Source organism: Typopeltis vanoorti, chromosome 15 (assembly GCF_054136105.1).
Source record: "Typopeltis vanoorti isolate ZY-2024b chromosome 15, IOZ_Tvanoo_1.0, whole genome shotgun sequence".
Lineage (NCBI taxonomy): Eukaryota > Metazoa > Arthropoda > Arachnida > Uropygi > Thelyphonidae > Typopeltis > Typopeltis vanoorti.
In genome coordinates this window covers 114,604,324-114,618,743 of record NC_143563.1, presented here as the reverse complement: position 1 = coordinate 114,618,743, position 14,420 = coordinate 114,604,324, and the positions used below count along the sequence as shown (strand labels likewise).

Sequence of the window (14,420 nt, the reverse complement as noted above, 5' to 3'; positions counted from 1 at the left end):
TGGACAACCACATTCTGCAGAATGGTTTTGTTTTTCTGTTGGAAGTGTCCATCACATACAAGAAGAATAATTGTATTTGGTTAACATTCCTCAAGTAGGTAGTACCATTCAGTCCTGACTCTTTGATATAAAGGAGCTAAGTAATGCCAGGAGAGCATAGCCTAAACTGCATTCCTTTGTTGTGTCCAAGTATGATGAGCTGTCCATGGATTTAAGTTCTTGTTGCTGCCATATTTTGGTTACTCTGCTCCCATAAAATACTAGAAATGAGGAATCGTTGATTCATATAACCTTTCCCGAGTGTTTTAGTGACTTACCATTCACCTATAATGCTTCAGCCCTTTGTTTTGTCAGACAGACATGGTATCTCTTCCCTTGTATTGCATGTCCCTGTATGAAAAATGGTGGATTAATGGCCTTAAAAAATGGATTAAAAAAATGGTAAATTAATGGCCTAAAAACAATCATCCTGATTTCTCATGTTTGAAAAGGGATATTTCTCTGTCTTTGAAACTAGGCAGGTAAGTGATAGCTTAATCACTTTCATGATCTATATTTCATGTAATATTTATGCCACTTTTTCTAATAAATTCAGTATTTTAAGAAATTGGATTTCTTAAATGGAAATAGAATTGACCTGCATAAAATCATTCATTAGTGTTTATTTGCTTTGATTGGGATACATTGAGTTTATGGTGCCAGTATTAGTGAAGAAATCTGAGCTGTTTGATTACTTTTTTATTTATTTAATTTTATTTTTTAAATAAAATTAAATAATTTTATTTAAAAAACAAAATACTGTTTGAAGATCCATCCACATAACTTTGCTTCCTCAGATGATTCTTTGTTTGACTGTAATCACTCATTTATTAGTAAAAAAATTTTTTTTTTTTTTTAGCAGTTCTGTTTTACTGATGTATGTGATTTAATGCAGTAAAATATACATCAATAATATTAACCATTTCAATGTTTTTCTCCCTCCCCCAATTACAGCACTGTCAGGTTTTTTAAGTAAACCTGATATTATACTCCATTTCTGAAATGTCTAGTAATTCTTTACATATTAGTAACATTTATTTTTCTTACTACAGATAAACAAGGGAATGGATTTAGCATTTAAAAAAATAGAAATATTTTTATGCCCCCCTTCTAAATTTTTTCGAACCGGCTCTCAATACATTGTGTGATCCTTCAACAGTTTAGTTTGGACACTGATTCTTAATGGCTTTCTATTGGAATCTGCTGTACACCTCCAGTAGGAGATATCATTTTTGGTTGGTGGAATAGATGAAAAAATGTTGTTTAGCTCTAAATGAGTTTTCAGATGCTTATCCTCGCTGAATATATGGCTCATCTACATTTTTTTTTCTCTTCCCGATGAAGGCTTTAAATTACATTCAAAATTGAAGCAAAATAGATTTTTCTTATATTTCGTATATAAGTCAGGCATGCTAAATTAGTTTGTTTTACTTATTTCCTTGTATTCAGCTTATAATAGAATTTCATTCTATCTATCTCTGAAGAACAGAGATAGATAGAATGAAATTGGAGCATAATTAGTTATATACAATATGTTTGAAGCTACTGTATCTTAATTCATTATTAAAAAATTATGGAAACAACTACCATGTTATAGTAAAACTTCATTTTAATATAAAACCAAAATAATCACTTGATGTTTTGACCTTCATATCAAAGTCATCATTTGGAGTATACATATACATACAAAGAAACAAGCTATATTACAATCTACATGGTATGCTGAAGGCACAGTAATTTAGTCAAATGTTAACATTACTGGTCTGATCTATTGATGGGGGTGGGGGGAACTTGCTACATCAAAGATAGTCCTGTTATTACCTATTTGGTTACAAATCATTAAGAGATATATTAAGCTAGAGAGCAACATGATCTCACATAAATCAGAACAATACATGATACCATTCCAATCAATTTGGTATAGGGCATCAAGAGCATGGTCTGAGGGACCTGCTTTACCAAAATTTTTAAATTTAATGTATTGTTTGTGTTCTTTTTTTACAGATAGGAATTTTGCATCCAGTTTCTGCAGTATAAGGTAAGTTACAGGTAGATATGGTGTACTCGGGGGGGGGGCATTGGAGGAGTTGAATGTTTTTTAATTTGATTATTGGTGGTTTAAAAGTAACATCAAGATTGTGATGGCATATAATTCTATTTATTTTATCAACATTAATATTGACCTGCTGTTCATGTTTTTAGAAAAGTAGAAGAATGAGGGTGGCTTGTTGAAGGAACAGTGCCCATAAAAAATTTTTGTAGACAACTTGTAATGCAGAAACAACATTTCCAAGACTTTGATGAACATCTCAAAATATTCTGAACATCTTAGGGAAATGTATGGTTCTTCTATTTGCTCCACTCTTGGCAGAACTTGAAGACAGAATAATTCTGTCATTCTCTTCATCAGTTTCATAATGGCATGATATTTGCAGTAGGCCACCTTACAACAACATCATGATCCACTGTCTATGCTGCATTTTTTTTTTTTTACATGCTACACAGTGTTTTTTGTCTGTTAATTTGTGCCTATTCCCTGGCTTATTTTGCAAGAAGAAAGTTGCTATATCCTCTGGAATGAGATCAGTTGAAAGTCCATATAAAGATTACTAATATTTCAATGTAAGTTGAACCAAGATCTTCCTGATAGGAAAGGCTATCATTCTTTCCTGTTTTAATCATCTTGCAAGATCTCTACATCATCCATATTAATTAGTTCCCTTCCAGTTTTACATAATTAGCAGACAGCTGGATTCCCCTTAGAATTCATTGTTTTGGTGTCTGCTTTGCATGGCAGAGGGAATATCGTCTAGGAGGAAAATATATGCCTTACATTTTTGTAGCTCCACTTCTACAGTAAAAAATCTTTGAAACACTCAGAAATTCTGTATCCTGGATGGGATACAGAATTTCTGAGAGTCCATCTGACATTCTTGTGAAAGCACAATCCTTAGTCCAAATGAGATTGTGAGTGAAGTATCAATGCACAGCAAATATATTCAAAAATTTTAATCAGATCTTATTGAACCTATATACTCCATCAGTTGAGGTTGAGAAAAATAAAAAAATAAAAAATCAACAGAAAAACTCAGATAGCCAGAGTACCTTCAAGATTGAGTTTTTTTTTTACATGTATGTTTGTATTTTTTGGATGGATAGTCAATTAAGAATCTGGTCAAAAAGGAAATTAATTCTACTCCTGTGGACATAGTCTTTACTTCAGACAACTGAAAGAAAAATTCATACATCGATATCAACACATAACTACAAAAACAGGAAACGGAGCAGAAAATTTATTTTCTACTCATCCTTCTGTTTATAAGATGGCTAACATGCAATCCTGTAAACAAAAGTGTTAGAAATATATCATCTTGAAATGAGCCACAGCATAGCAATAAACTGTTAAAAAGGTATGTGTGGGTGGGGAGGGTATTATTTTTTTTATCATTCTTTTATCTCAGATTGCGCTTGTAACATATAGGAAAATGTAGCACGACAGCTAATGTGTGCAGATATTTTTTTTTAAAAAAAACTTTGTATAAAAAAATTGTAAATAGTTGTATTCCTGATCAAAATGTTTGTTTACTATTTTCATAATGAAATAATGAGAATTTGTTTATATTCATGTAGCATCCCATCCTCATAACTGATATGGAAGTAAATCCAATTGTACATTTTTAATATTCATTTCTCAATAACAGACCAAAAGGGTAACTGACTGTTTAATTGAAGGACACTGTTAGTGTTGATAAAGTAGAGGATGTATGTTGTATTCAGCTTGAAATATTGTTATTCACCACCAATAATTTCCAACAAAGGCATAGTCTTAGATATCGATTGATAATAGACCATATTATAAAAGCCACGCATGTCAAAGCTAAGCTTCTGATCTCTTATTTTAGAAGACATGAGAAGCCCTCTTATTTGTTAATATGTGCTGGTTGGTCTAAAACAATGTTGATTACAGTAATCAACAAGGTAAAACAGGCCTCTCTTTCCGTGCAGATTTGTCTTCTCCCAACCACCTGGAGTCAAGTTTGAAATCTGCCGTTTAAGTATACAAGAACAAGGTACTTTACCACAATAAATAAATTCTTAGGAAGTAATCCAACAATTGATGATGCAATAAAGAATGATATATAATGCTTCGAATGCATGTACTTGAGGACTTTTCATTGAGTATTGTTCTCCTAAAATTGAACTTAGATAATAGAAAATGCAAGCTAGAATTTTACAGTAACAGTTGAAGGAAGTTCTAGGTAAGTGCATAGCATGATTTTTCAATGTTGCAAAAATAATCTCTCCTTAAAATCTGGCATTTGTTACTACCTATCTTTGTGAAACTGATTTTTCAGCTGTAATTCCACAAAAGCAAGCAACACAATGGAAGCAGACTGAATGCAGAGCCTAAAATGTTACGTTGTCCATTATCACACCTGTAATCAAAAGTGTTTGTTCAGCCTATCAGCCATATCCATTGTATTAAATTTTGGTAAGTAGGTTCTTTGTATCTGCTAACTTGTAAGAGTGGTTGCTTATTTATTCTTATTGTTTGGTTAAAATATCATTCTTAAGTTCATATAATGACAATATTATTATTTTATTTTTCCATTTTTACACAGAATACTGTTATTACTTAAGGTGTTTCTCAGTCTGAAAATGTCTGAGACCCAACCACCACCACTCACTCACGCACCTACACAGTGTTATTATGTTATTATATTCGTCTAACTTATTCACTTCTCCTTTTGAAACACGCATAATTCAGCAACCAGTTGCTTCATATATTACAGATTGTAATATAAAATTTATGAAGCATTGTGTACAGTACATAGTAATAACTGCTTATCCCCTGTAATTTTAATACTAGTCAAGAAATTCAGACTTATAATGATCACTATTTATTTATTTAGTAGTGATTGGTTAGGATAATTCAGATTCCTTTGTTGGTGCATTGATCTTTAAAGGAAAATAAACTGAAGGCTGAAAAAGAAAAAAAAAACATAATAAATCACTGTATATCATTGTTTCTGGAGGAAGTATGGTACTTCCCGAAGTACCATATGATTCGGTACAGTCAGTCCTTGACTTACGACAAGGTTCTATTCTGATGATCATCCCATCGTAAGTTGAAAAGGTCATGAATTGGAAATTACTGTACACTGTACTATAAATAATGAAACTGAAGTGTTCAATGCTAATGTTCACTTACTTACCAGTGAAATAATCAGATTGAAACACAGGGAGCAAGAATAATTCTTGAAAATTGCTGCTTTTAATTCGACTGTTCATCAGAGGAGAAAGAGGAGCTAGTTGAACGCTAACAAATTCTTCAAATTCGGGAATTGCAACAAACTGCTCATCTACACATATGAGCTGACAGCAGAAATGGGCTTCTTTATAAACTTGTACATTATGTCCAACTTAGTCTGCACAGGTTTGGTTTTCTTTTCTGCATAAATTTCTGTAGTAGGCAGTTGCTGCTTACATCTTTCTTCTTCAGCTTATCCCACTTAAGTAGGGTTGCTGTTTTTAATGAGTCTCCTCCACATCCTCCTGTTTTGAGCTGTAACCACATCTAAGTTCATCTAATGTGACAATCCATATAAAGGTATTTTGCAAAGAAAGAAAGCAAAGTGTCATATTTATTTCACTAAATGTTATTTAAAAATATAAATATTTGACAAAATATTTTAAACGTAAACAAACAATTGAAAATTCGAAAAAGAATCTATACTGTCAGTAAAGTGGAGGAAATTAACTATTACTAAAGTATATTCATTGCAAAGGCTGATCTACGGTCATTTCAGGATTGATTATTTATTTTGGCAGTGTGAAACTTCTATTATTTTTGGAAAGAGAGACAAGAAATAAATTGTTCAGCAAAAAAAAAAAAAATCAAATATCCTACTACAGTGAAGAAAATTCGAAGTAACAGAGTACATGTAAAGACAAGTGACACAAAAGTCGCTCGACCACAGTTAATCTTTAATCCGCTAATGTTCTCAAATCGCCGTTAAGGGATTAACATCAGAGGAGGATAAATACTTGATAAAAGATAGAATGCCGATGAAGTTTTGATCCATGTAAAAGTCTGGGGTAGTCTTGCTATTTCATCCACCTTGGCCGGTAGGAGGGCTAATTATCCAAGAAATAGATTTATTTACTATCTCCAACCTTATTGGTTACTTATTATGTATATTCAATCTATTTGCACATTTTCCATCTTCACTGTCATGTAATTATTAAATTCCCCTGCTGTCTCAGTAGAATCTTTCAAATGCAACCCATCATGCTGATTATGCTAACTACTGTTCTCTTTGACTTTGTTTTTTTGAATTATCTTTAAAAATTCTTAGAACTGGGCTTAAAGTTACTAGACAGCTGTAGCTAAAATTCAGCTTTATAGTCTTTAATGATTTCATTAATAATAATTTTATATATTTATTCTACTTTTCAGCTGCTTTCCAGATTGGTATTCAATCTGGTATTGGTATTTTTCCTCATGGCAGATTTTCATAAAAAATGGTTATTTATCCATAACATCAGATTTTTAAATTTCTTCAACAGCTAATTAATGGACCATTTAGACTAATTCTGCCGTCACCAGTTTTCTTTATACATCATAAGCTGTATCTGGAGTAAAGTGTTGATCCAGCATTCTTATGTATTTTAAGTGTAGCAAGGTTTCTATTATCTCCCTTTGTTGTTAACCATGTTTCACGACCAATTGTAGGTTGACAGTGGATGTAGATAATGTTAATAAGAGTTTTTCTTTGGATTTTCTTGATAATATTCTGATTTTGAGACTTGGAAGATTTGCAGAATATCCATAATTGGTCTTCTCATTTTTCTCCTCTATCTCTTTCTTGATACATATCATTGAAGCTGATATTAACTTGATAATTTTCCACTTGCTCAAAGATATAACTATTGGCAACCAAATTGGAATAGTCCTGATGGGACCTTAAATGCACATGTATTTTTCCTCATTATCACACATTTAAGGTTCTCATTTACTATTAATATTCATTCCATTATAATCTAGTTCTCAGTTCATGCATTCTACTTCTCTTACCATACCCTAGAATTAGCTTTATTAAAATTAGAGCATTTTGCTGCTTTCTTATTACAATTTCTCCTCTTGCTTTTAAAAGGAGAAGTCATCGAGCCATGTGTGATTGCTATCACACATTGGCTGTAATTAGGTGATGTGACCATTTCTTATTTCATGTGCTAATTACTTAACAATAAAATGGCATTCAATTTTTTAAAAAAACAACAACTTATAGGTCCATCCAGCTGCTGTATAAATTTATTTTTAGTTGTTCTTAATCACTTTTTTCCCTTTGTACTGGTTGCTATTCATTCACTTGGAATTTGAATAATCTCCTAAATCCCTCAAATCGGCATAGAAATAATTCATCAATACAAAAATCATTTTATCAATAGATGCGTAACTTCTGTCTCTTTAATTTTAGTGGTAGTGCTTAAAGTTGTTTTGAAATCACTCTACAGGTTATAGTGTGCCCACACTTTGTAGAGCTTCGCTTGGCTTGGTGCCAAGAATAGTCGATTCATGCTGAAGGGGAAAAAGAAATGAATGACGTACGAATTGGTCGCCAACACGCGAAATCACGTGCTTTATAGATAAAATTTTCCAACTGTTATACAAGCAAAATAGTTACCACTTTAAAAACTACAATGATCATAAAAGAGAAGTTAATTTTCTAACGTGTAATAATAAATAACTCGCTCCAGAAGATGGATTGATTACCCTATTATTGGAATGGATTCTCCTTGTTGTGACGTGCAGAAGTGTCGAAGGGTCTTGAATCTGTGGGCATACTATACTAAGATTAACTGAGTAATTAATATTAGTCTATAGAAAAATTGCTTATATATTATTAATTAACAGAAGAACTTCACACATCATTTCTTCTCTTTCTGTGTTGATTTGAAGGATTTAGGAGATAAGATTCAGATTCCGAGTGAATGAGTAGCAACCATCTAGAACACACACACTGCTTCACAGGTTGGCAGGACCAGATATATAGTTGGATGTTGCTAATGGGCTAGGATATATAGAGTGGACTGAACAGGAAATGTGAAAAATTGGCTTGGTGAGTGGAAAGTAGGTGATCATTATGAACGATTTCAAGAAATTATGGAAATATACATCAGACAGAGGAAGTAGCCTGTGGTATTAAAGAAACTCAATTTTGGAATTCTTGAGGGACAAATGTCTTAAACAGCATGTGGTGGAAGTAACACACAGATCAAAAGTTTTGGATTTGATTATAGTATCAGATAATTTGATGGCGACTGAAATGTCATATTTGCCTACGCTTGGTGAAAGTGACCATGTGGTATTGATATAGAAGGGGCAGAGGGGGGGGTATGTGCACGGGCATGCAAAAGTTAATGAGAAAGGAAATGATGTGGAATTATAAGGCAGGTGGTTTTAATAATTTTAGAAACCAACTTGGGAGCAGTGCCATGGGTGGAGAAATTAGAGAGTAAACAGATCAATTATGCATGGAAGCAAGTTAAGGGCCATTTGTTAACAGTAGTGGCAAAGCATATACCATGAATGAAAAAAAAAAATTTAATTGGGGTAAAATAGATGACTGCTGAGATCAAGAAAGAATTGCAGATAAAAAGATTATGGAAAAAGTAGAGAATGAGAGGCAGCAAACAGTTGCTTGAATTCAAGCAAGAAAGGGGACTAGTGTAGTCAGGAAGGGAAAAAATGGAATATGAGAGGAGGCCAACACTACATTCAGTGGACTATGTGGCTAGCAAAAGAAAGAATGATTGTGGACAAATGGTCTTGCTAGATGGAAAAGGTGGTTTATTGACCAAGAAAAGTGATATTGCAGAGCTGTTTAATGATTACTTTATTAAAATGTTTTTAATAACGTAACAAATTAAACATCTAGAGATAAATGAAATAGATGTATTTATAATAATAAGTACTCTAGATGTCAGTAAGTCTGTGGAACTTGATGAAATTTCACCATGAGGGAATGTGCTAAATAATTGACAGCTCCCTTGACTTGACTGTTTAATGAAAGCCTTGCATCTAGAAAAGTCCATGGGGAAGTGGAAGGAGGGTAGGATTTTTCCACTGCTTAAGGGCAGTGGGAGAAGGAAGGCATCAAATTATAGACTAATTTGTGTAATTTCTGTGGTGGTTAAGGTATAAGAAAAATTGGTAAGTGCTTGTATACAAAACTGGGCAGATGAAAATAATATCTGTGGAGGTCAGCACAGATATGTTAAAGGGCATTCTTGTTTCAGTAATCTCGTAAACTTTTATGATAAAGTAATGAGTAGTTGATGAGGGAAATGCATACACTGTAATTTTTTTTAGATTTTGCAAAGGTATTTGATAGGGTACTGCATGATAAACGGATATTTAAGCTGCAACATATCGGTTTGGATATTAAGATGGTGGAGTGGATTGGCAATTAGTTGTCTGATAAATATCAGAGGATTGTATATGGAGGGGCAATATTGGGGAAAAGGAAACTTACTAGTGGAGTTCTACAGGGCTCTGTTCTGGGACCACTACTTTTCAACCTTTATATCAATGATCTTATGACTGAAATTCAAGGAGATATTCAGTTGTTTGTAGCGGAGGTGACACTGGGGAATGGTATTGAGAATTGTGCTGATGTAGTGCTTCAGGAGGATTCTTCTGAATAAGCTGGAAATGTGGGCATATGAATGGGGATAGCAGTGTAATGTTGCTAAATATAAAGCTTTGAATTTTGGGATCTACAGATGGGATACTGCATACTCTTTGTGGAAGTATACTGGAGGAAGTTGAAGCATGGGATCTTGGGGCTATGGTGGATCAAAATTTGAAATTTGAGAGACGTATTGCAAAGGTAATTAAGACAACTCAGAGGATTGTTGCATAAGATGAACATTAATCAACAGAGATATATTGGTAGCGATTCCATTGTATAATGCCCTAATCAGGCCACATCTGGACCGCTGTGATTTAGAATGGATGAAGATTCTTTAGAAGAGAGTGCAGAGGTGGTTGACAAAAATGATTTTAGAACTGTGGAACATTAGCTATAAGAATGGCTTAAAGTCATAATCTGCAGAGTTTGGCTGATAGAAGATGGTGATGATATAGATGTTTAAGCTCTTGAGGGATATTTACCGGATGGATACGCGAGAGATTTTTCAGGTAGTGGAAAGTAAGGAAGGGACAAGAACTAGAGGCCATCCCTAGAAGTTGCACAAGGAAGTGGCGAATAATAGGGTGATAAATTATTATGTAGAGAGTGTTGGATGAGTGCAATGCATTGTCAAAGTATGCCAACTAAGAGTGTGAATGAGTTTAAGCTTCAGTATGATAGATATGTTATGGGCAGGAGAGATTTTCTGTAAGTATGTAGACTTTTGTAATATATATATATATACTTATTTCACGTTGTAATGTAATGTGTACTTCTTTGATAATGTATGTAATTAATAATCGTATAAACCTCCCCCCCCCCCCTTGATGAGCCTTGCAGGAGAGTTGATATAATAATAATAATGTTCATGCCTTTTATTTTGCTAAAATCAGTTAATAGATTTCTTATTGCCTAACAAAAAATTATTAACTCACTTTCAACTAAAAAGTATATACTTGCTCTCATTGAATTATGAAAGATCATTATCTTCAGTGTTATCTGTTCCTTTTCATCATATAGACAAGATCTATAAAAAGATTTTCTTTGAGTTTACAACAAAATTCTTGTCTATTCTCTTTTTTATTTTTATTTTTTTACATAATCCATAAGAAACCATGTTGCCGAAGGCTGATGTAGATACTTTTCAAGTCACTTCTGGTCTTTTGTAATAAATACAATGATGGTCTTTCATCAGATAATAAATTTATCCCTGTCTGATGACATTAAAAACATCCGTTCATCATTATGCAGGAATTGAAACTGCAGTTGGTTGGCTAGAGAGTAGGTATACCAGTGTATTTTTCATCTTTATTTTTACATAAATAGTTTACTAACAGTAAGAAATGTAAACAAAATTATCTTATGTGAATGAAATTTTTACATTCAGAACCAATTTGCTCTTTTTATGTATACAGGAAAACCTCGCATAACGCGATTAATTAATCCATCGATATGCTCGCTAAGCGAAATCACATTAAGTGAATACAGTAAACAATAGGAATTGTAATTCATCCATCAGTTAGCGTAAATTTGAAAAAAAAAAATTAATTGCTAACATTTTTATTTGATGTCTAAATAAAAATTATAGCTCATTTGATTGAGCTACTTTAAAAAAAAAAAAAAAAAAATTAAATAAAGATGTTTGCATAGCGCTCGACTTTTTCACCTTGTCATGCAGTTTATGATAGCTGGTGATCGCTTTATAAAGATTTCAGCGGACTTCGACGCTTCGTTCCATCTCAGAATCAGCATCAAACAAAATTTTCTTAGGATGCTCAATGTGATTGAAAACTAGCTCAAGTTCTTTTGCAATTAGCTTCTTAGTTGTGACATTCTCTTCTTGTTTGCACTCCTTATCTTCTTCACATGCATTCTGTTCTAGTTGAAGGAAATAATTCTCACTTAACTGTTCTGAATGGGAATCGAACAAGTTTTTTTAGCTTTTCCTCTAACATAATTACTTTTCTTCTCTTTTTATTACTGCCACTCTCTTTATGAGTCTTTCTCTTTTCCATATCAGGAGTTGAATATAATATAATAAAGCCTTACAGGTGTCTAAATAAAAGCAGAATGAAGGAAAAGTGATCGAGGAGAGAACAGAATTTGCACATGCGCTTGCGATGATAGCTTACAGTCAACTGCCGAGTGTTGCTGACCACCTCCTGCAGCACTGGCTGCTACATTGACAAGTGTTGCCACTCGCTGCAGATTGGCGAATAAAATTTTGCATAAAGTAAAAAATCACGTTTACTGATTATCGTGCATATCGAATTCACGTTAAGCAAGGTTTTCCTGTAATGTAATATTTATAATGCTGTAAAAATTAAAACATGAGGTTTCTTTAATAATAATGTTGCTTCTGTGTATGTTTTTGGTTTAAGCATGTTGTTACTGTTTGAATTTTCCTCCAAATTAGTCTTGTCCTAACTCTAAATATTGTTCGATTATTTTATATTTTGATCTTGTGAAGTACTTCTAACTTATTTTTTAAGGAATGTACAAAACAGTTAGCTATGCGCTTGACCTAGTTATTTAATGTCTTGCAGCAGAGAAGGTTTCTAAGGAGAGAAAAGAAGGTAAAAGAGTAACTCTCCACAAGCATGGTTCTAGAACAGAAGTTTCCAATTATAGACAAGTCTGTATATCTGTAGTCAGCTAGCATCGATTTGCATGAAGAGCAGATCTAGTCTTAGCAATCTGCTTATGTTTGGTTAGAATGAATTGAAGACTGGTGTTCTTAATATTACCAGCAAATTGTTTATGATGGAGGAGCAGTGTGTCAGAAAAGAAATTTGACCATTTGCATGCTTCGTGTTGTGTTCTTTATTGTGCTTTACTCATTTGTTAATGATATTTCATGTGCATTGACTTTGGGATTTTCAAATGTTTGCTCATGATGCAAAGTTAGGTGCATTATCCAGGAGTATTGCTGATGTTAGTTCTCGACAGGAAGATTTGAATAGACTTTTAGCTTGGACACATGAGTGGGGTTATAGTTTTAATATTAATGAATGCAAGATGTTACATTTTGGGGTACAGAGATATAAGGCTACATACTGTATTGATTGAACTTCAGGAAATGGATGAGATTTGAGATCATGAGGTGATGGTAGACAGTGGAACCAAGTTCCAAGAGCACATTGCAAGTGTTGCAAAGACTGCACAGAATATTGTTATTGCTGTTATGATAAAACTGATATGCAGGGTTGTTAGGGATGCATCGAATATTTGGTTCTGCTTCAGTATTTGGCCAGCCAAAGCAGAAAATTCCTGTTACATGTGCCATAACAAACACACCCAATCAGGAAAGGCCTCCCCTTATCTTGTGCGACTGTTCAAATAAAAGCCTAAATTTATTCTTCAGAAAATTCTTTTCTCTCTAGCTGCCAGCTTATTCCTTGAAAGTTTTTTTTAGAAGTTGGAAATATTTATCAAGAAACCAGATGCATGCTCCTCCCAGAAATTATGAAAAATTCATTTTCCTACATTCATAATTATTCTCTATATTTCCAAGTTGAAAATAAGTTAAATATTTTGTTCTGATTTTTATGTTGTATTGTTTATTAAATACATTGTTCTCTATGAAATCAAAGGATAGTTTTATTATATCAAAATGGGGGATATTGCAGATCCATTTGTTTTATAGCCAAATGTAGAAAGAAAGTGAAACTGCAAAAATTTACCAGAGAGGTTATGAGAACAAGACTGGAATCACAGTTATCTTGACTGCACTATTTAAACAACACAAACTCTATCCACATCCCATATGCTAGTGAAACTTACTAGCATTTGATGCTAGTAAGTTTCACTAGCATGACACACCAAGCTTCAAATTGACTGAGTTAAAAAAGTTACAAGTGGAAGTAATGAAAAAAAAACTCATTCACTACTGTACTAAGCAATACCAGAAAGTTAAATTTATCATAAGTGGTGAGTGCCCTAAATGGGTAGTTTAAAATATTAAACTATAAAGTTGAGAAGCTTATATCTATTTTAGCTCATGATCATTAAATTCCTGATATGTACCCTCAAGGGGTGATAAAGATATGATAGTACTACATGAAAAATTTACAACATTACTAACTTCCTATCTACAGTTTTCCCCCAAATCAATCTGTTACCTGTCAAGACTCCAAAATCATCAGATCTTATATTTCTATCTTCTAAGGCACTTTTTACATTATCAATCCACCTATATCTTGGTCTTCCTCTGGGTCTTTTTCTTGCCAACCTGACAGAGAACACTTGTTCCCTGCCAGGTTGGCAGGAAACCTGAAATTAGCTCTGCTAACACATTCCTGAATGATACAGTGTCAAGTTCTTTACTAATATCCTCCTTTTTAATATGATATTGGCATTGATGCCATCTGTTCATGCCCCTAATCTTAATCAGGATTCTCATATCAGTGGTCTCTAGTCATTTGTCAAGTGTTTTATTTCTAAACCAGCTCTCAGATCCATAAGTTAAAATTGGTTTGAACACTGTCTTGTATACATCTAATTTAGTGTTTTGACTAATGTCTCTATTATACCTTATAAATTTATTCATTTAATTTCCTACCATACCAGCTCTGTTGATTCTGTTGTCTATTTTCATATTTAATTTACCTTCTACACTAAAAATCGTGCCTAAGTAGCTGAAATGTTTTACTTGTTCCACAGATTCTCCATTCACAACACAGT

At 33.2% G+C, this 14,420-nt stretch overlaps 1 protein-coding gene across 31 annotated transcripts in view; it reads left to right on the top strand.

Moving 5' to 3' along the window:
* LOC150099090 (uncharacterized) overlaps positions 1–14,420 on the top strand; it is a 479,515-nt gene that overhangs the window by 193,350 nt on the left and 271,745 nt on the right. The window contains exon 5 of one of the 31 annotated variants that reach the window (XM_090405412.1): positions 4,395–4,465. The exons of the other annotated variants lie outside the window; for them this stretch is intronic. Coding sequence (XP_090261538.1) covers positions 4,395–4,450 — 56 coding nt within the window. The 3' untranslated portion in view covers positions 4,451–4,465. Of the gene's footprint in view, positions 1–4,394; positions 4,466–14,420 lie in introns of those variants that run through there. 31 annotated transcript variants of the gene reach the window in all.